Source organism: Ascidiella aspersa, chromosome 1 (genome assembly GCF_963924565.1).
Source record: "Ascidiella aspersa chromosome 1, kaAscAspe10.2, whole genome shotgun sequence".
Classification (NCBI taxonomy): Eukaryota; Metazoa; Chordata; class Ascidiacea; order Phlebobranchia; family Ascidiidae; genus Ascidiella; species Ascidiella aspersa.
The window spans coordinates 34914416-34935563 of NC_139447.1; the positions used below are offsets into that span (position 1 = coordinate 34914416).

The window sequence follows — 21148 nt, forward strand, 5'->3', positions numbered from 1 at the left end:
AAACATCCTAGAAATAAGAACGTTTGGTAACCCTGCTTTCTAATAATTCAAGTCAAATTCCAATTCAAGGCCTTTAGAAATCGTGTACTTGACACATCCCAACTTAAATGCCAAACTTACAAATTCTTTAAACGCTTTCCGGTGTGCAAAATCTCACAAGAGAAAAGAGGAAAAACGAGACAAAAAGCAAGTTAACAACTTAAACCTTATGGATGCACATAGCTTGATCGTACAGAACAAATACTGCTAAAAACACAACAGAATATACCATATTGTTTTTTTTATTTCCATCATAAACGTCACAGCAACAATAAATTCGATTGTGTGCATGTGCGCGAAAAAACATCGAGACCATGTTTTTCGTTTTGTTGTGTGTGCAATTTAAAGTTGACAACGTCGGCAAACCACATGACTGCACGGAGTGGAAAAAAAATCACCCAATAATTAAAAAAAAAATTTGGAGTTCGGAAGGCAATTTGGAAACCGATTTTGAGGTTGAATCTGAACGGCCTTGACACGTAATGCTCAAGACGTGCGATTAGTTTTGGTGCAGTGCCGTGTTGAAGGTGCTTTGGACGAAAATCCTTAACATACGTATGCTGCTCTGTCGTTTCGGTTGCTCGAAAAAAAGCCCTATTCTCAAACCGGCCGATTTCGCGAAAACAAAATGCTGTGTTAACTCCAGAAACGAAAAGTTTTGTCTCAAAAGCGTGTTGGTGAACTTTGGCGAGTGACGAAGAAAAATTGAACACCTCGTAGTGGATTTTTAATAGTTTATAAATAGATAAAAGCGTCCCTGGAGGCCGTTTTCGCGCATCAAGCACAACCGGCGAGAAACGAGCTCAATTCCTCTCCGCAAGATTTCTCCTTTCGCGAGTAAAAATAAATAGCGTTAAAATGTAGAAAGGGGGGCACAGTGTTAACGTTTCACATCTTTTCTCGTAAAGCCGCGATAAAACGGCGTATTTTGATCGCGGCGCTTCGTTATCAACTTGGAACTATCCAGAAACGTAAAAGCAAGTTGAAAATTACTGTCGGGCAAAAAATATTATTTTTTAGTTTATTTTCTGTGAAAACAAATAAGGCTGAAAAATTCGAAGGCAGAACAAAACTATTTTTTTTTACAACGTTTTATGTCGTGGATGGCTCCTTAAACTGAGGTAATTAATCGTGTGAGCGTGTAGCGTGACGTAAGAACGCCGTCTGTCAGTTTAATTGTTACGTCACTGAAATCGGAAGCAAATGGTGCCGTGGCCCGCACAAACAAGGAATAGAAAAAAGATTTAAATAAAAGCACTTTAAATTTATAAGCGTTGAACGCCAGTCTGCTTTCAAATTTCTGGCGAAAATCTGTGCAAGATTTAGCAGCGCACAAATAAAAAAACTTGGCACCTTTTTGGCGCTTTTAAGCACACAAAATAGTACTAAAACGTTTTAAAATCAACACCTTATGAAGTAAAGCTCATTGCCAAAGCAACAAGAATAAGAATGTGTTTAGGGATTGTGTGTGCGGGGTTCGGGTAAAATAGGGGGACTCGGCACGTCCGAAGTAACACAACAAGAAAAATCTATGGGAAAATTACAGAAAAGTGGCAAGACAACGCTCACACTACACTTGGCTTTCGGCGCAGCAAAATTTTCCCACGCCCGTGGTTACTTCCGGGTCAGTTTAGCAGCAGCGCCCCTTGCGGTGACTTCGAACTTTAACAAAAATCGAACGTCGGCCCTATTTAGTATTAAAAGTAGGAGAAATATTAACCTAATGTACGTTTGTTGGAGCGGCAAAGCGGAGAGAATGATGACAATTGCAGCAACCTTTAGTTCATCGCGACAGACTCTTGACGTATACGGCGACATCCCAATGTCGACGTACTTCTGCGCTGATTCGCGTCACAAAAACCCTTTTTGTTTGAAGGGACAGGGGACGCGCGATCAGCCTCTAAAACGCGCATCCGGTCGCGCGTTAATTGCGCACGTAAAAAAGCGGCGCGCCTTTTTTTCTTTTCTAGCTCGCGCGCGTTTTTTTTTTTCATTTTCTATGATAAAAGGTAAAATTTTCGCGTCGCGAGCGAAGTTGTGCGCGTTTTCGCAAAGCTTCGGAAAAGTTCGCGACCTTTCGCGGCGCGAACAAAGTTTCGGAAATATTCGCGAGTTTCCATACATCTTCGCGAAAGTTTCGTTTTCGCGATGCAGTTTCTTCGCTGTGCGACATATTTTGAAGAAATGAGAAAAAAAAAACTCTGAAGCACCAAAAAGTGGTCAGTCGACAACACTGCACGTCGCACGAATGGCGGTGACTGGGCCGAGGGGTGATATAAACAGAAGAAAGGGGGAGATATAGCAATAATAATAATAATAGGTCAATAGGTTGGTCTAAAAAGGCAGGGCAGTCGCCGGGCGAGATTTATTTTGGCGACTGCGAACCACTACAGGCCGATTTAGGCCGTAAACACACATTTCTTACCCTAAGAGATACTAGTAAGCACAGTCATGTGGTACAAGGTTTTTTCGGGGTGGTGTAGCTTTCTCTCAGGCGAGAGAAAACGAAAAAGGAAAAGGCTATTTACAAAACGAAAACACGACACAGGATCCGGTTTTGTCCGGTTGAAACCGGTTTTTACCGGAACCGGCACAAAGCTTCTGTACAGGCGGGCGGCCATAAGGTTCAGGTTATATACATTTGGGCAAATTAAATGCTGGTCGTTGCTACTGACAGCGTTAAAATCAACTGGCAAAAATCTTCGAAATAAACTTAAGAAACGTAAAACCGCTGCGTTCAATCGGCATCTGCATTTTTCGAACGAGAAAACAGCAGTTAGGCCAAGGCCGCAATAAAATTTGACCCTTATTTTTAACCTGCGGTTTTAAGTTTCCTAAATTTATCTATTTATCGTAAAAATTGCCCTGTTTCGGCTATTTAAACAAGCTGCACGTGAAAACAAATATTATTACAAAAAATGTGACCCTCATTTTTTACCTGCGGTTTTAGGTTTCCTAAATTCACCTATTTATCATAAAAATGCCTTTTTTTCGGCTATTTAAAACAAGCCGCCCGCAAAAACACAAATGTTATCACATATACGATTTATTTACAGTTATTCCGTTTCGGCTCGCCCCAGTAAGTGACATCATGGGGTCCTGGGGTGGGGCTTAGTTGCCGAACCAGTCGGGGCCGGAGGACTGGTTACCACCGAACGAACCCCCGTAGTCGTTACCCCGGTAAAATTGAGGGGGCATTCCCCAACTACCGCCGCCGCCACCACCACTGAAATTATAAAAAATTAAAATTAAAAAATGTTGTAAATTAAGAATGAATTTTCCTAGGTCTGAATAAAGCGATCAGTCAACAGTAAACTGTTAAACATATATAGTATATACTTAAGTAAATATACAAATTTGAAAATTAATTGTCTTTTATACTTATTCAGAGTATAATCCCAATTCCCAAGGTATTATAGAGTATTAGGTTTTGAATAGGATATCGAACTGTAGTATATTTTGATTAAATTCTTTAACTTTTGTGGGGGGGGGGGGGGGGTATTAATCATTTTTCTGACATATGTATAGTGCTATAAAAAATAAACTTTCCAGATGCAGGGTTTTATTCTTGAAACAGAATCTTACTGTTTTTCTGTCAAGTACCGCAAAAATACGGCTATGGCTATGCTATTTGGAAGAAATCTTTACATTTATCGTTGGTTAAAACTAAAAAGTGAGTTTTTTCTTTTAATAACTAGACTTAAGTTTGTAAATGGCCGTATTTGTCTAATTCTAAACAGGGTAAACAGCCACTATCTATTAGGGCGGGTCGCGAAAACACTTTTTTTTTCAAATCCTCTTGCCTAATATGGATTTTGATAGATAGACACCTAAAACCGTTGTATACAAAATTTAAGCTCATTTGAACATGTATTGGAGTGAGGAAATCGAGTTGAATTTTTGCCGAAAATCGCAAATTGCGAAATTTTAGGTTATGTTTAATCGATGTTTTTCAAGTGAAATTAATTTGCTATGATCGTATAATTGTTTTAGACAGATTATGGAATTGCTGAAGCAAGTTAGATGGGTAGAGATTGCAGATAACATTTATTTGCAGTAGTATTAAAAGTTGGATTTTGATAGATAGACACCTAAAACCGTTGTATACAAAATTTAAGCTCATTTGAACATGTATTGGTGTGAGGACATCGAGCTGAATTTTTGCCGAAAATCGCAAAATTTAATAAAAAAGGCAAAACTTTGTATTGTCTTCAATCGGAAATTTCAAGTAAACAGGATTTTAAATTATTGTTTATGGAAAATAAAGACTCTTTCCAGATGGATATAGAGGCACGAGACTGCGTTTTAATACAAATTGTACCAGTATTAAAAATTGAATTTTTTGTCAAAAATGTCAAAAACAGTAAAATTTGTAGTGTCAAGTCTTGCCTGTCACTGCAAATGACATACAATTCTGCTTTGATTCAGATGATGCATGGAGTTTTCGGGAGTTCAACTTGGAAAGAATCATTCCCATCATATCGACTTCATAAAAAAAAACTTACCGGTGCGCCACCTGGCCTCCTCCGCGTCCGGCGCCCATTCCACCGCCGCCGCGGCCCATTCCGCCCCTGTTCTGCTGCTGGCGGTAATCGCGCGATCCAAAACCGGTCGAAAAGCGCTTTCCACCGCGGGGACGCCCCTTCTGGTAGCTGAGGGCGTGCGTTTCAAGCCACTGCGGAACTTCCTGCGACGCCTCGATCAAAAGATCGACCAGGTCCTTAGCAATGTTCAGGTTCTTGTCGTTGTAGAAGGAGGTGGCAAGACCTGGGTAGAAGTAGGTGTAATTTGGGGTTATAAAGGCCAGTTTCGCATGAAAACTGTGTTAAAATGCATTTGCCAGAGTGTTGTCGTTGTAGAAGAAAGTGACCAGCAGACCTCGGATACCTTTTTGCAACCTTTTTCCGCGACGACCAAATACTAAGCCTAAGAATGAGAGCGGAGCTTTGGCGCCTCAAGTATCTTCACTAACACAAATACGGAAATAACTTTAATCAATTCGAATTTAATTGATATGAATCATTTGCTTTGACAATTTTATCACAATTTGGAGAAATCTCAGCTTCGAACCAATCCAAGTAAATATAACCACATATAACTAACGCAATCGACGACTTAACCAACGACGACCTAACCAAATCAAACAGTCATCCATAGCTGAGAAACACTTGTGTTCGTGTCCAGTGGTTTAAAATGGTATTTTTTTTCTCTCTAAGCTTCCTTAAAGATTAAGTTCCAGGCTTAGTTGTGTTGCCCTTACCAATATTTCCCACACGCCCGGTTCTTCCGATTCGGTGCACGTACTCGTCAATGTCACTGGGAAGGTCAAAGTTGATCACGTGACGAACGTTGGGGATGTCGAGACCTCTAGCGGCAACCTGAAACCAAAAAGGGTGAAAACGTTTACGTTTAAGAAACAAACTGAAGGAGCCACCGTAAAGGCTTTCTGAAAACAGCGGAAAAGCGAGGATTTTCGTGACCAAGGTATAGTTTACAAAATAAAAATCTTTGGTGACATTCAACGTTTTGGGTAAACCGGCACTGTCGCATTAGCGGTGGGATAGATTGTTACGGCTATTACGCATAAATAGAATTATTAATTAATTGACATATGTAACGAAAATTACGTCGCTCTCGCTGGTTTTGACAACATAAGGCTTAAACTAGTCAGACTAACCGTTGATAACAGCACAAATAACTAGTAATACTAAACACAAGATGCCTTACGCAAAGGCTATCCCAGTGTTTCCCTATACCTTTTTCGCAGCGGCACAAAATCTAATGCGCAAGTACAAGCGAAACCTAATTCTCTATACTGAAATTTTTGTTAAGCAAACAGAACATAAAAAATAGCATTAATCAAGTTAATGAGAAATTCACAAATATCCACTAGACAATAAGACAAAAGATGCCCTCAAGGAATGGCTAACGGCTAACCGAAATCACCACCCGACCTAATCAGTACTATACTTCAAGTAAGGCGATACTGGAAAGGTGTAACCGGCGGCGAGATTCGAACTCACGAGCTCGGTCCAACCTTGACCGTGAAAAGCAAAGTCTTGTTTTTTTGACGAGACCAAGGAAATCAACTTACAGCAGTGGCGACCAAAATGGGGTAATCCCCGGTCCTGAAAGCCAGGAGGGCTTCTTCTCTCTCTCTTTGTGTTCGGTCGCCATGGATACTGGTCGACTTGTACTTCCTAAAGAAATAATAAAATTCAGTCAGCAAAAATGTAAAAAATGAATGTACGATTGTACGCGTACGTAATAAAAATCTCAGCTTTGACATTTTAGGGAAAAAACAGTTTTAGCTATTGCCTGTGAAAACAAAACTTACTCAACTTGTCCACTTTTTACTTAATATGTAGTGTGATGTTTAAAATCAAGATTGTTTTTGTAAATAAAATTGCTGACCTACTGTACATCTTTAACGTATCTTAGGATTCTTAGGAATATAAAAAAGTAACTTTTATGTATGTAAATTTTTGGCGTATAAAAAGCGAAAAAAAAAATCACTTCCTAGTTCAACAAACGTTTAAAAATAAGGCTGCTTCCTTCTTTTAAAAAAAATGGCTTTGAACAGTAGGACAAGTGTTATAAACTGTGTGCTTAAAAGTAATTTGTGGATAAGAGGGAATTAAATGCAGCACAACCATAATAGCAAAATGCTATACGCTAAAATTGTGAAAGCTGGTGTAATTTTGTTACTTGAAACAAGGGCATCGGTCAAGTTTACACACGCCATTATCAGTTTTCGCTTTGTGTCGTAATATTAATATATTACGGCATGACGCCAATATTTTTAGAACTGAAAATACGTCATTCGGCGCATGAACAAAAAAATCAACAAACACGAAGAGCGAGGCAGTTAAATTTACAAGCACAAACCTGGAGTATAGGAACTCGTCCAAAGCATCAGCTCCCTTCTTGGTTTCAGTGAAGATTAGAGTCAGCGACTTCGAATCTGTACGACGAAAATTATAGTTGTTTTCGCACAATAAGAATATATTAGGTTCGAGACGGGTGCACGGGCATTGCAGCATTTCTTTCACACTTTAATATTACGACAAGAACGATAGACACAAGTTTCTACAAAACATTTAAAAAATCTAACTTTTGTTTCCATTTCAAGTGAGAGCTTTGTGTATAGGGTCAAATAAATCATACAAAAATAACCTTGTTGAGAAATTGTTTTTAAATTTACACTAATTGCTTAGGAAGCATGTCGTAAAAACTCTTTTTAGCACAATCATTAAATACAAACGCTAATTGGTTAAGCATGTCGTAAAAAATCAAACAATACATTCAGAGATTTTTTAACAACACTAAATAAATAGGCATAGCAAATCCTACACGGAGGATCTTACCAGTTGCATTGACAAGGTCTAGTAGGAACTTGTGTTTTTCCTCATCATCAACCCAGACCACCTTCTGCGTGATGTTGGTGGAGGTGGATCCGACTCTTCCAACAGCCAGGAAGATGTAGTTGTCCAGGAAGTCGCGAGCCAGCATCTGGATTTCCTTGGGAAAGGTGGCGCTGAACATGAGTGTCTGACGATCTCCTGCCAACGGAAATTTCAGGGTTTAGACAAGAAAAAGAATGTGTTTTTTATAAACACGCCATTTAATAACGCGGTTATAGAATCACAGGTTGGCAAGTGAAAATATTTTGGAACGGCCATGCGCATTTTTTGTGTGTTAAGAAAAAATTAAAAAAGTGATTTGTTTAAAAATAAATTAAACTTTTAAATCTCTGCTCATCTCACCAACCATTCTCGTGTTAAGGTGTTTCTTTACAATTTTTTTTATAAAGATATTAAAAAATTAAATTTCAAATTCAAAGAAAAATTACTTCAGCAACACTTCTTATTTTTTTAGTTAAAAATAAATTTGAAGCATAACTAACCCTTGTGAGTCATGTCCTTGTTCTCAACGATTCTTCTGATCTGGGGTTCAAAACCCATGTCAAGCATTCTGTCTGCTTCATCCAAGACAACAAATCTACAGAAAAAAAAAATTTATATTGAAGAACTCTTTCTCATAAGTTATTAATTTATCACCAAAAGCTTAGTAGCCAAAAAGTAACAAAATAAACATAGACACAATACTTCCAATGTTCTGGCTTGTACAGCACAGGAGTGTCCGTTTTTGCAAAAAAACAAAAAAAATTGAATATATATACTTACATGAAAAACGCACAGTGCTTCATTTCAGGGTTAAACTGTTTTATCTTTGAACCATTTATAAAGATCCCTATAACATTGCGAGAGTCGGGTTTTACTATTAGGCAGTGGATACCAGCATAAAAAATTCAAACAAAGGTTAGGTTCTTTTGCTTGCAGCCTTGAATAGGAGTGGGTCAAGTATTATATTTATTAAGAATAATAACACTTGACTCACCCATACTTAAACCCGCACCCTAAACCAAATAATGTTCGTTGCGGTTCAGTATTCCTTTTTATTTTTTTTTTCATTACTTATAATTTATTCTTGCTTTACTCTGTTTATTCTTAATATATAATATATTTTTAGGCTTAAGTCACTTTCCAAGTATTTATGGCAGTTTCCATTATAATGAAAAGTAAAACGCGATTCTACAAAGCTCATGTTAACTACATGTCAAACTTTAAAAGATGCTACTGGTTACCAACTCAGAGGATGCACAAACGTGGTAATTAAATACCAAAGCTATCGATTTCAGAAAGCATTTTTTTCTATGCTAAAGTTATAAATACTGTTGTAAGCAGAGCTGGGGAGCCGGAGCTGGAGCCCGGAGCTAAGCATTTTCTCTGGAGCCATTGTTTTTATTTTTGTGGAGCCGGAGCCGGAGCCGGAGCCATTTTTATTATTTTTGTGGAGCTGGAGCCAGAGCCGAAGCCCTTTTTATTATTTTTGTGGAGCTGGAGCCAGAGCCGAAGCCCTTTTCATTATTTTTGTGGAGATGGAGCCATTTTTCAATTTGTGGTGCTAAAGCTAAGAAATTATATTTTGTTCCATCTCCAACGTTAGTTAGCCAAAAGCAATTTTTAAAACTTGCCATTGAATAAGTGACTGGTGGCACCGGAGCTGGAGCCGGAGTCATTGGGTGTGTGTTTGATGGCTCCGGAGCTGGAGCCGGAGCCAAAGGATATAAGTTTTACTACTCCGGAGCTGGAGCTGGAGCCAAAGGATTGAGTTTTACGACTCCGGAGCTGGAGCCGGAGCCATTTAATAATTGTCTGATGGCTCCGAAGCTGGAGCCGGAGCTAATGTTATTTTACGGTGGCTTCCCAGCCCTGGGTGTAAGCATACCTGATGTAGTTCAGTCCGATCTTGCTTCGCTCGATAAAGTCCACCAAACGACCCGGAGTGGCAACGAGCACGTGGCACCCACGATCGAGGTCCCGCATCTGCGCCCCCACATCTGCACCCCCGTAGATCACACAGGCCCTCACATGCGAACGGTACGAGAACTTGCGAGCCTCGTCGTAGATCTTTTGCAAACATTGCAGAGTTAGTTGGTTGAAAAGTTTTTCGATTTACTTTTTTGACATAACAAATTACCATTGTAATATATGGTCAAAAAAATTGTTTTATTTACATCTGTTTGGTTTGCAAAAGCATAAAAGTTTTTTTATGATGGTGACTTCAAAACACTAAACATATAACTTTTTTCAAGGCAGAAAAATTCTTTAAAAAAAAAAAAAAATCTATCAGTATATTTTCACAAATATTCCGAGGTGCAATATTTCACTAAATCTGCTGCAAAGGACGATTGCTATTAATGGCTTTAATGCCTCCTGAGGGGAATGTATACAGTACTGCTCAATAATTTTGTTTTGAACTGTATGTATTTATTTCACATTTTATCAAATCTCATACAAATTTTGAAGGTTAGAGATTAAAGCCAACTAAGTTTGGTGTTTACTTATCAAGAATTTCTTTAAAAGAGTATTTTTGCCAATATTGCTATCATGTAAACCTGCACCAAAGATAAGAACTCAAAACCCAAGCCACAATACCTGTGATGCCAACTCTCTGGTGGGAGATAGAATAAGGGCAAGTGGGTAGAGCTTACGACGTCCGCGGCTGGATTGAGTTGAAGCCTGGTGTGACTCACCGGGACCCAACGAGTAAAGCTGAGACAGAATCGGCAAAAGAAAAGCTGCCGTCTTGCCAGATCCTATTGAAATAATTATGCCATTAAGTTGATACAAGGTTAATTTTTGATTAAATTAACAATTATGATGTTCCTCTAATAGGAAATCATGTAATTACATTTTGAACAAGGTTAAATTCTAAACAAAATTAACAATATTTATGTTATAATTATGTAATTGAATTGAAACAAACCTTATTTTGTAAAAGATATATAATATATATTGTGAAAATAAAAAGTATATTTTGTTACAGTTAGTTATCAGTCTCTAGTCTAGTCTAAAGAAACTAAACCCAATAACGGCATTTGAGCTCTGAATTTCTAAAGGGTATGTAAATCGTTGTAACAAGCAATTTTATCAAAAACAACACTAGGGGAAACCAGACTGACAGCATTTCCTGTCGGTGTTTCGACATTGATATTTCAATTGCAGTTAAATCTATGTTTTACATACACGGTCCCAAAGACATATACAACATACAATACCCAGCTGTTGGGCCAAAGTTGCAAAAAAAATGATTGAAATTGGGGGTTAAGTAGAAAAACTAATATAATGCTAGTTGTGAACAATAATTTTTAGGTTGGGGTCTTATTTTTCCTGGAATAAAGCGAATAAAGCCTTGTTAATAAAAAAATACATTGAAAAATGCCATCTTTAAACAATACATCTAAGATAGTGAATAATACAATTTGTTGGTCAAGGTGAAATATTAACAAACATACCAGTTTGAGCACATGCCATCAAGTCTCTCTTTGCCTTCACAATCGGGATTGCGTACTTTTGTACCGGAGTTGGCACGCTGTAGTTGCAAGAATCCAAGTTTTCGTTGATGATTTCACCCAATTCAGCTGATTTAAACTAAAATTCAACATAAAATGTTTAACTAACTTAGTATCCATGGTAATTTAATAACACTCAAGTATTGACAGTATACCACATACAAAAATTTAACTGACAAAATGGCAAAAATCATTGATATGTTTTAAAAAGGTCAAACGCTTAAAAAAAGGCATTAAACCGAACTTTTAGAAAATATTAAAGAAATTATAACGATACTATATGGATTTAGGAAACATACCAAATTCAGAGTTACATATATTCCATAATTTGAAACTACACAAAAACACAAAAAGTGGTTTGTTTCGTGATTAATTAAGTGTGTGGTTGGTTGTCTTACTTGACCGTCTACATAAAACTTTTTAAGCATAAACAACAGTAACAGCCCGAAATGTATGTGTGACCAACAGCACTACTACATTAAGCGAATGATTGGGCAGGAAACGCTGACGAATCTTCCAAGTTGGACAGGAACCACCAGCCACAGGCATATCTATGTGACGAAACACGTGTCACACGCCACAAGTTGACTTCTGGCAGAAATCAGTTTGTAAAAATACTACCGAGGGAAAAAGGGGGCAATTTTTCGCCTGCAAAGAGGTTTTCTGGCGGAACAACTATTTTTAGCACTATTGGCTATAAAATTTCATCTAAAAATATAATAAGGCAGCAACCAAAAATGTATCACAATGTTATGCTAAATTATGATGAACAAAATTTTTAAAGACAAAAAAAAATTAATCAGAAACTAGTACCAAAGCTAGTATAAAAAAAGAGATATTCAAAACATTCAAAATATTACCTACTTCTGTATAGGCTTTGATATTCTTACTGCATATTTTATTAACTTTGATTTAAAGTTAGTAAATCTTTTCTACATGCATCACGAAAATCTGTTTCAAATGCTTGCTGATTGTAAGTATATATATATTCTATTTTGTCAATAAAATATCAACAGCATTGTCTCCTAAATCTACAATCATCCCTGGCCTGAAATACTAAGGCAACAGGGGTAATTTTTTTCGCCTGCCAAGAGGTCTTTGGCGAAAAAACTATTCCTTAGAACTGTTAGCTATAAAACTTATATAAAAAATATAAGGCAGCAAAGCTAAATGGCAATTTATTTGCTAAAACCAAAACTGTCCTACAATACAAAATGCCATACAAACAGGTATAGATATTATTGTTAATTAATCTGAAGTTTTTACCAAAAAGCAGGGTAACACATGTTACGTTAAAATGTGTTTTTGAGAGACTTAAAAAGTATCTATGGATTAATTAGGGTGAACATTTTTAACTGTAGGGTGTAGTTTCGGAAGTCCCGTATAATTAACATGGCTTGATTTTTAGTATGGGAATGTCTAAATAAATGATAGGATAAGCAGTAGCCAAAAGCAGAACGATCATAAAATTTGTTACAGCCAATGTTTTACTTATTGACCTTTTGTACCTTATGGTGCCTGAGAAAAAATATCTGGAAGAGCAATACACTGTATAAGCAGGATGCAAAATGTTTGAAAAGTTCCAATCCGGTCTAAATGACCATATGCTAACACAGGGTTGCCACATGCTTGTAGGGAAACCATTAAAAGACATTCAAACAATTCAAACAAAATTTATAGTTTTCCTAAGACGTAAAATTTGGGCCCCTCCACATTTTTTAAACATAATTTGAAAACAACAATTTCTAACAACATACCTTCAAGTTACACATAAAACAAATTCAAAGGCAGGGTTTTTTAAAATCATTTCAAACACTTTTAACGACTGAAAGACTTTGCAAACCCTACAAATGCCTAATAGCTCAAGTACAATGCAATGTCCATGCTGTGTATGAACTGAGTTTCACCCTAGTTTGTAGTCAACTGAATGGAGTCTGGAAACAATATCCAAGTAGAGCAGTAGCTCTCAAGCTTTAAGAGCTGCGAACCACAAATGTTCATTTAAGCTAAAAAATGAACTAAAATACCTCGCTTCAAGCACTAGTTGCATATTTTAAATAATGGGTCGATTTAGTGGCAAGGAGCAAGTGGAACTCGTGGCATCTTGATAATATAAAATTTGCGTTAATTTCCCTAAACTCCGGATAAAACCATAAACTCTGGGGAAAACCAAAAAGCTGGTCGCATACCAACTGAAAAGCCTTTTAGTAGCACTATTGGTATGTTTAACACAGGTTGAGAACCTTATCATTCTTATGTAAGCTCTAGGGATGTCCTATAAAATCTAGTCTGAGCTGATAACTAATGTGGTAGTAGCGGTACTCGTCCGATAATAGGGTGGTATTGGTGAGGATCCGATGCCAAAATGATTTATAAATGTTAGCCATGATTTGCAATATTGAAAGGTAAATTGATCAAACGATAGAAGGTCAAAACTGAAGGTAAATGAACTTCATAATTCTAAAGCATATTTTGGCCTAATAAACTGATAAATAAAACCTTCCAAAGCTATATTGTTTTTCTATGTTGCGTTTGTAAGCACAGTAATGACAACATTTTGGATAATTTTTGTCCATATATCAGGTATCGGAATAAAATGTCAACTATCGAATATACCTATTAAGCACTTATTGTGCATTGCTTTGTGTGTAATTTTAATATGCTGCGGTTCTATTACCATCAACTGCTTTGAGAAACTCAAGTTTTCGGATATTGTGTGACAAGTACAAGAGGAACTTACACAATCAATGTGATCTGGGCAATCCTCTCCAGTTGCTTCAACAGGGATGTCTTCGTACTTGTCAAAGTTGATGCCAGTGTTAGAGCCAGAGAACAGTTGTCTATTTGGAAAAAATTTGAAAAGTTGGCTTTGCAAGACAGTAATTTAAACTATTGAAGCTAGGCCATATTAAATCAAGAAGCAAATGCTTTTTTCAGAAAATTATATTTTGTCAGTTTCATTTTGAAAAAAGGATTTATTCGTTTTAAGCATTGATCATCTTTTTTTTTTCGTTTTAAGCATTGATCATCTTTGAAGTGTTTCTCAACTCGCAACCCAAAATTAGGTTGTCAATTTGGGTTCGCGGTATGATTTTGTTTGGTCGCCAACTGCGTTAGTTTTATATGATTTAATTTGCTGGGATTGGGTTCTGAGCAAGATCTTTTCAAAATCTGATAAAATCGTAAAAGTAATACAAAGTTAAGGCTAATATTAATTGAATTCAAATTGATTAACATTCTTTTCCTATTTATGTTTTGTCCACTTCAAGCTTGCAAAAAGTGTGGGGTCTTCTAGTAATTTTTAGTGGGCCGCAAGCTAAATCAGTTTTATCACGTAGTTGTGGGCCATATGATAGTCATACATTCATTGCACTGTGTTTTAAAAAGTTTGTGTGGCTAAGAGTGTTACTTTTAGCTCATTGCTTCATCACAGGACCAACAGGTCATGTGTACCAAATCAAACATTGTGACGTCATTCTAAAAATTTTCATGACCCCTCAAAAAAAATCATGAAACCACCCCTGTTGTCGTAGTGGTTTCACATAGTGAAGCGTTTCTCAACCGTGGCCCTTGGCCCCCCAGTGGTTCATGGAGCAGTCTTCAGGGGCCCATGAACATGTCTTAGTTTACCAATTAGCCTGTTAAACTATTTTTTGGGGGTTTTCGTTACGTCTTTAGAAACCTCTCTTTAGATGTTATTTGAAGTGTTTTTCGTATTCGTAAGCAAGGGGGGCTGGGGTCACAAAGTGTTTAGAACCACTGACCTAATGGGCCTTCAATAGCTCTTGAAATAGTGTTTTGGGCTGCGAAAAAAAAGTTTGCTAACCACCGTCATAACTGCTCACTTTTCAAGGTCCTCGTTTCTAGTGGTCGGCTTGCTCCAGTCGATGTCGTTGAACGCATCGCCGCTTCCCTGACGGTCGTCCCACTTCTTCGCCAAACGGTCGTCACCTTCCCGATGTTGCCCGTAGCGACCACTTGCCATACCTAATTAAATTGTTGTAAACAGCTTTTTTAGGTATGGCTTTGTTGGCGCAAGAAGATTTAAAAAGCTGACTTGTTGACTACAAACTAACTATGCATTCATTACTGTAGCTACAGAAGTAGGCTATATTTAATGAGAATGTTGCAAGAAAATTACGAGATCATTGAGAATGCTTTGGTTGTAAACATATCTTTACCCGACCTATAGCAGGTAGTTAATTAATAAGTAAATAAATAATTCATATATAAGAAAACTATAAGTTACATTTTATTACAGAATAACAGCTAAAATTGCCTGAATAACATCTAAGCATGTCGGAATAAGTTCTAAATTAATTGGAATAAGTTGTAAATGGACAAAATGATGCCGGAAACTGTAGGGAGAGGGTATGGGATAATTAGGTGACAGCTGTCTGGCATTGGCCGTTTTTCTGTTAACGTTTTGGGGGTCTAGTTCAAATAGCCCTGTTGGGGAATTGCTGTTTCAGGGGAAGGTAACGGGTGGGGTTAGAAATTGGGTTAATTATTAGGGGAGTTGATGATAAAGGTATGAGTGGGGTTGGGTGGGATAAAATGTTGTTTCAGCCTTATTAGGTCTTCTTCTAATTTAGATGTTATTAGCACTATTAGATATTAGTCCTGTTGAGCCTTATTCCAATCAGTGTTTTATTCGGGTGTCAATGTAATTGGGTAAGAATTCTCACCACCATCATCAAGTCGGGCCCAGCGATCAGGAACTTGCTGCTGTGGAGGTCCTTCCCAGTATCCACCAACTTGACCACCTTAATGCAAGTAATTGTGTTAAAATAGACCAGGGCTGGCCAAACCGTGGCTTTTGAAGCCACTAAGCCAGTGTTAAGCTGCTCTCACGTTTAGGTAGTATTTGATCTTTTTTAGGATGTCCAGTGCCTTTTTTTCATTCACTAAGTTTCTTTCAACTTTAAACATTTCGAAAACAAAAACTTTTGCATAACTCTGATAAATCTCTAATATCTATCCATGTCATAGCATGTTTTTGAAAAACCTTGTCGAAATAAAAACGCGAGGTATTTTATGGCTTTTAAGGGAGAAAACCCTTTGGCGCCTTACCCTTGAAAATCTTATGCATCCTTTTCGTTGCATATTTGCACACAAGACTAATTTTATGGTGTGGCATGTTTTTTTTTTTGTGTGAATAAAAATTGAAAAAAAAAGATAGGAAAAAAATTAAAGCCCACACAATATTGTTAGTGTGCAACATTAATATTAAATTTAACTTAGCAAAGGTATATACAAAAGTAAGGATGAAGCAGGGTGATATAAATTTTGGCTAAAGTTCCAAAAGAGTCATTTCAGTTTGTCACTAATGAACTTAACTACAATGTTTGTCTTAAATCAACCACATAAGTTAAGTTGAGCATATCTTACCCTGGTTCCAGCCGCCGCCGCCTCCACCCCTGCGGTCGTTGTATCCTCGTTCGTTGAACCCTCCACCTCGGTTGAAGCCACGGTCGCTATTATTGTTGTAGCCACCTCCGTAGTTCATGTACTGCTGCTGTGCTGGGGGACGATACTGACCTGAAACTGCACAGGGTTAGTGAAATATTTCAATGTTTTATCGACAAGCACAAGACACAAGGTAGAGCGATTATGTAGTAAAACACTTTTATTGCTTCTAAAAAAAAAAAAAAAATTCAGTATTGACTTCTAAACTTAAATGTTTCGTTTGGGCATGATATTTACTTTAAATCTTAAAACAAAAGAATTTAAACTTGTTAAAAAAACAAATTTGACTTTCTTGTTAAATATTTTTTTCCCCTTTGTCTAACATATCGGGAGTCAAAAAGTCAAACAGAAAATTTAATATCCAGCCCGCAATGTTAAACCTATTCAGTAATTTGGCTCTCCATGAAATGTTTTGTGACCCTTTAATAAAAAAACACGTAAAAGTATTCTTGTCAATAATTGAATAACCTTATTTTGCTATAATTTGTCATTGTTGATATCTAAGCAAAATAACACACTTTCAAATTGAGTCAAAGTTCTAAAAAAAAACTCATTCAGTAACCCCTAATTTCACCTTTGTCTGGTGGGTTTTGATATCCACCCCGATCATTGTAACGCTGCGGTTGTTGTGCTCTATCGCGATTCACCCCATTCGTATAAATTCCACCCCTTTGGGGCGGGGCACTCCCATAACTGTTGGGGGGTCCTGCGGGCATAGGGCCGGGCGGAGGTCCGGGCATCATGGCACCGTAGCGGATTTCTGCGATACGGATACAATTGAGAGGCTAACAAAAAAGTGGTGACCAAACCAGATAAAATGAGAACCCATCTTTTGTTCAACTGTGCTTTGATCGGGTTTTAATTGTAAATTTAAACACCCTCTAACAGTTTTACACCCATTAAAACAAAAAATAGAAAGTCAAAGGTTTGTGGTATGGACAAACCTGAAATGAAGTCAAAATGTGGGTTAAAACTTTCTAAAAAAACAGCCTTCTATTTTGACAGTGCTTCATTGTAAATACAAACACCCAAAACATCTCTTAAAGCCATTAAAATAAAAATCATAGTCTGTTTTATGTAGTGTCTTACCACCATTGGGCCCAGTCATGGGAGCGCCGCCATACGTGGCCTGAAGTCCAGGTTGCACAATAGGGGGTCCACCTCGGCCCATTGGCTGGTTCCTCATGTGCGGTGGAACATAACCGCCACCGCCGGCACCGTATCGTCCTATTTATTAAACAACACTGTTACTTAATTACTACCAGTTTTAAAACTACTTTTCACCTATGGCAATACCATTCAGTTAAAATATAATTGTGTTATTATTTGAAAATAAATAATAATTGTGTTATTATTTGTTTTTAAAACCAATTCAAATTTTCATGCTAAACAGGCTAATTAACAAAACATTATTTTGGTTGAAATTTGAAACTATTAACTTTAAGAGCAACGCAAGACAAACAATTTTTTCAAGTTAAGATTTATTTTGGTGACCATTACAAATTTTAATAGACAGTTGCCCATTTATAAAGAGTAATTTGTTAATTTTTGTATGAGATTTTTTCTGTCGCTTAAAAATCACTTTACATGTAAATTTCAATTCATACAAAAACGGGTATTTTTTTTAAGTAGTGTTCAATATTCTGGCACATTGTGAAGATGTAATTGCATATGTAATGGTAAAATAAATTACTCACCAGAGTTGGCACCACTTGCCCCACCTCTTCCAACATTAATGTCAAGACCGGCCATCTAAAAGTAAATTAGCCTTCACAACAAAACACTTAAAAATTGCTTTAGATTTCGAATCAGTGGTTTACAACCTGGGCTACATGTACGATAGTAGTTTAAAATTTTAACACAAATTTGTAAATTTTAGGGCACAGTTTTGTTACAGTGAAAAATTTGGGAAGATTCTAGACTAGCGCCATTTTAATATTAATGGGTATGGCGATTTAAGCTTTTTTCCGTTTTTTTCGAATTAAATCAATCTAGAATCTGTGGCTATTATTTCAGGGAGTTGGGCTTCTTTAATTTATCTTTCACTTGTGATCAACAAAATATAATCAAAAATGTTGTTTCTTTTGAAGCCAGATGGTACTCATTCACAGTAAAACGCCACTAGGCCAGACTGCCTTTCATAACTTGTAGCCGCAAAATTGTATTTTGCCGACACTCCGCGATGTACAAAAGGCTATTTTTTATTGCAACACAGCTACATTTTACTCTTAATAATGTCATTGGTATAAATTTTGGCTTTATTTCATGCCAAAGATTCTTAACAGGAAGGCACTGGGATGCAATTGGGCCACTGGATGGTTAATTACTAAGAATAGGATCACAGTCACTGTTTAAAATCATTGATGCCTGCTCAATTTTACAAATTAGATTACATAGGAGTCATTTAAGGTAGTTTAAGTCACTTGCTCTTTATATAAACCTTAAACACGCAAAGTAAAATTTGAAAGAAAATAAAGATTACCTGTTGATCCAAAGAAGGTCCATTTGAGTGAGCCATTTTTGTGTTTGCTTCTCAATTAAAAATCAAGAATTCTATTTGGAAGGGACTAAGAATTAAATACTTTGGCCCTAAAGTGTTAATTTATCTAAAAATGGTTTGTAAAAAAAGAAAGATATACCAGTAATTTACAGTTTAATTCAAACTAGTTAAAATCAAATCAACAGAAATAGATATAAAAAATTATTGATATATATATTTATTATCAAATAGTAGTGTTTCGTTTTTAAAAAAATAAGCTACAGCTCATTATAATAAAACCTCAAAACATACTTAATGAAGCAAATAGTTCGCTTCACATTTGGAACAAGCCATTTTTTAAGCAAATTTTTAAACCACGCTTTCTGTCCTCGCACTGCTAATTTATCCACTTACATTTTTGAAACAGCCAGGCTCACTGTAAATTAATCGATTGATGCGCTTATTTTCGTAGGTATTTTCTGAATCAACGCGCTAAGCTTTTATTTCGATTTGACGAAAACGAGGAATGCCGGTCGCGACTTTTCTTTCGTCACGCCAGACAAAAAGAAAGACCGACTCGCGTGCTCTTTTGCCGTTAGAGAATTTTTCCGGACAAATAGGGGGCTGTGTGAATTTTTTTTAGGAACTTTTTTGACCGGTTGCAGAAAATACTTCCCTACGCCGATTTTTTTGATGGTTATTTGCCGACACTGGTTTTTAAACATGAAATGAGCAAAATTATAATTAGAACTTGATGTTTAGCATATGACGTGTCATTTTTCCTTCATGCTTTATTTTTGTTGCAAAAACGTGACCTTTGAAGATCACGTGACTAACCATGGTTTATCTTTCAATGTTGTTTCGGGGATTGGGCAGTGTATCATTAGTAAGTAGTTTACCCTAACTTACCACTGCGTTGCCCAACTTGACGTCACTAAACACGTAACCGGTGTCCACTGACGTGTGACCAACACCCGAACCGAGCGTGATCAGCGTTTCCCGATTCCATTCTACTTGATACGGCTTATATACTGGCGGCCTAAACCGTGTTTTCGTGTGTACTGAAATTTGTCAATATATACACTTAACGAACAATATCAACTCAGTGAAGTGACTCTGTCTAGATTTAGAGTTCAAGAAGTTAAGGGCAGGTATTTTAACGGCCTGCTCCGTGGAGTCAGGTGCAACAAGGAACGTGCAAGAGACTTCGGCGGCCGCCGGTCTCCCCTTAAGAGCCTAGCAACTGCTTCTTCTAATCCAGTGTTTCGCAACGTTTTGTGGCTTGCGGCACTCTACAGAAATTTAAAAAAGTGTAGACTATAAACTTGTATGGAAAATGAAGCACGCCCTAATGAATTGTATCGTCAGTTGCTGCAAAATCGGCTAAATGTATAAACAGTGGAATGCTCTGTATATGGTCAATTACATAACGGTATGGCTAACTGCCAGTGCCAACGTGTTGTGTTATAATTTCCGTCGGTTCATTATTGTTTTGCTTAACAACAATCGCCAACGAGATGCAATTACAACCGACGTGGTTTTATCCTAACAAAAAACTTTAGGCTACAGAAAATGCCGTTTCGGTGGCAATTAGTATATTACCAGGACGCCGTCCCGGCTTACTTTAATCTTGGTCACTGTTATTACCATTCTTTAGTTGGCCTACTGCAAGTTTTGACCTGAATAAGTGACGAAATGGAATCACCTTTTTTCTTGATTGCTACTTGTAAAACTTGCTTACCCAGAACAATTGATCAAGTGTCTGTTTTAAAATTAACTTAGTAATGAAAAAACAGACCGAGTAGAAAAGTAAGTGTGTATTGTTTTCGTTCATAACCCCAGAATGAAAATCCAAGTCACAGAGAAACGGAAAAACACAAATTTCAACTTTAGGTTTTCGGAACATGCAGCAGCGCGGACAAGATTCAATTCACACAACTGGAATGCCACATGCACAAAAAAACTACGATATAAGCACAATTTCGCTAATGTAGTGCGATCTAGGCCAGCGTATTCCAACCTGTGTATACAACGCTGAAGGTTGCCGAGACATATTTCAAATTCTTAAGTTTTAATTTTTGTCTATTGTTTATTATCTTGATACACGTTTCGTGTACGATTGAAGTGCAACAAATCTAGATTTTTTTTCAAACCTGGGCCTGTGTGTACAGTTCATGTGTACTGTTTCAAGTCCAGTTTATTGTAACATCATAGTTAATCACTATAGGCTAAAATTTGCCTTT

General features: G+C 37.1%; 1 protein-coding gene across 4 annotated transcripts; it reads right to left on the reverse strand.

Annotated features, from left to right (window-relative positions):
- Positions 1 to 265: 265 nt before the first annotated feature.
- Positions 266 to 19033, reverse strand: LOC146170237 (ATP-dependent RNA helicase DDX3Y-like). 4 transcript variants are annotated; one of them, XM_083389197.1, is made up of 18 exons: positions 18909 to 19033; positions 18124 to 18178; positions 17516 to 17653; positions 17001 to 17186; positions 16349 to 16498; positions 15646 to 15714; positions 14803 to 14944; positions 13698 to 13797; positions 10901 to 11036; positions 10041 to 10201; positions 9331 to 9512; positions 7946 to 8040; positions 7407 to 7601; positions 6928 to 7003; positions 6134 to 6239; positions 5300 to 5417; positions 4545 to 4806; positions 266 to 3265 (listed from the first exon to the last, which is right to left on the reverse strand). In XM_083389197.1, exons 1-18 carry the CDS (start codon positions 18942 to 18944, stop codon positions 3151 to 3153), a joined length of 2322 nt encoding a protein of 773 aa, XP_083245323.1. In that variant the 5' UTR covers positions 18945 to 19033; the 3' UTR covers positions 266 to 3150. The 4 variants fall into 4 exon arrangements, with proteins under 4 accessions (XP_083245323.1, XP_083245322.1, XP_083245321.1 ...); XM_083389196.1 differs by having other exon boundaries at positions 15646 to 15723; XM_083389195.1 differs by having other exon boundaries at positions 15646 to 15723; positions 16349 to 16504.
- Between the last annotated feature and the right edge of the window lie 2115 nt (positions 19034 to 21148).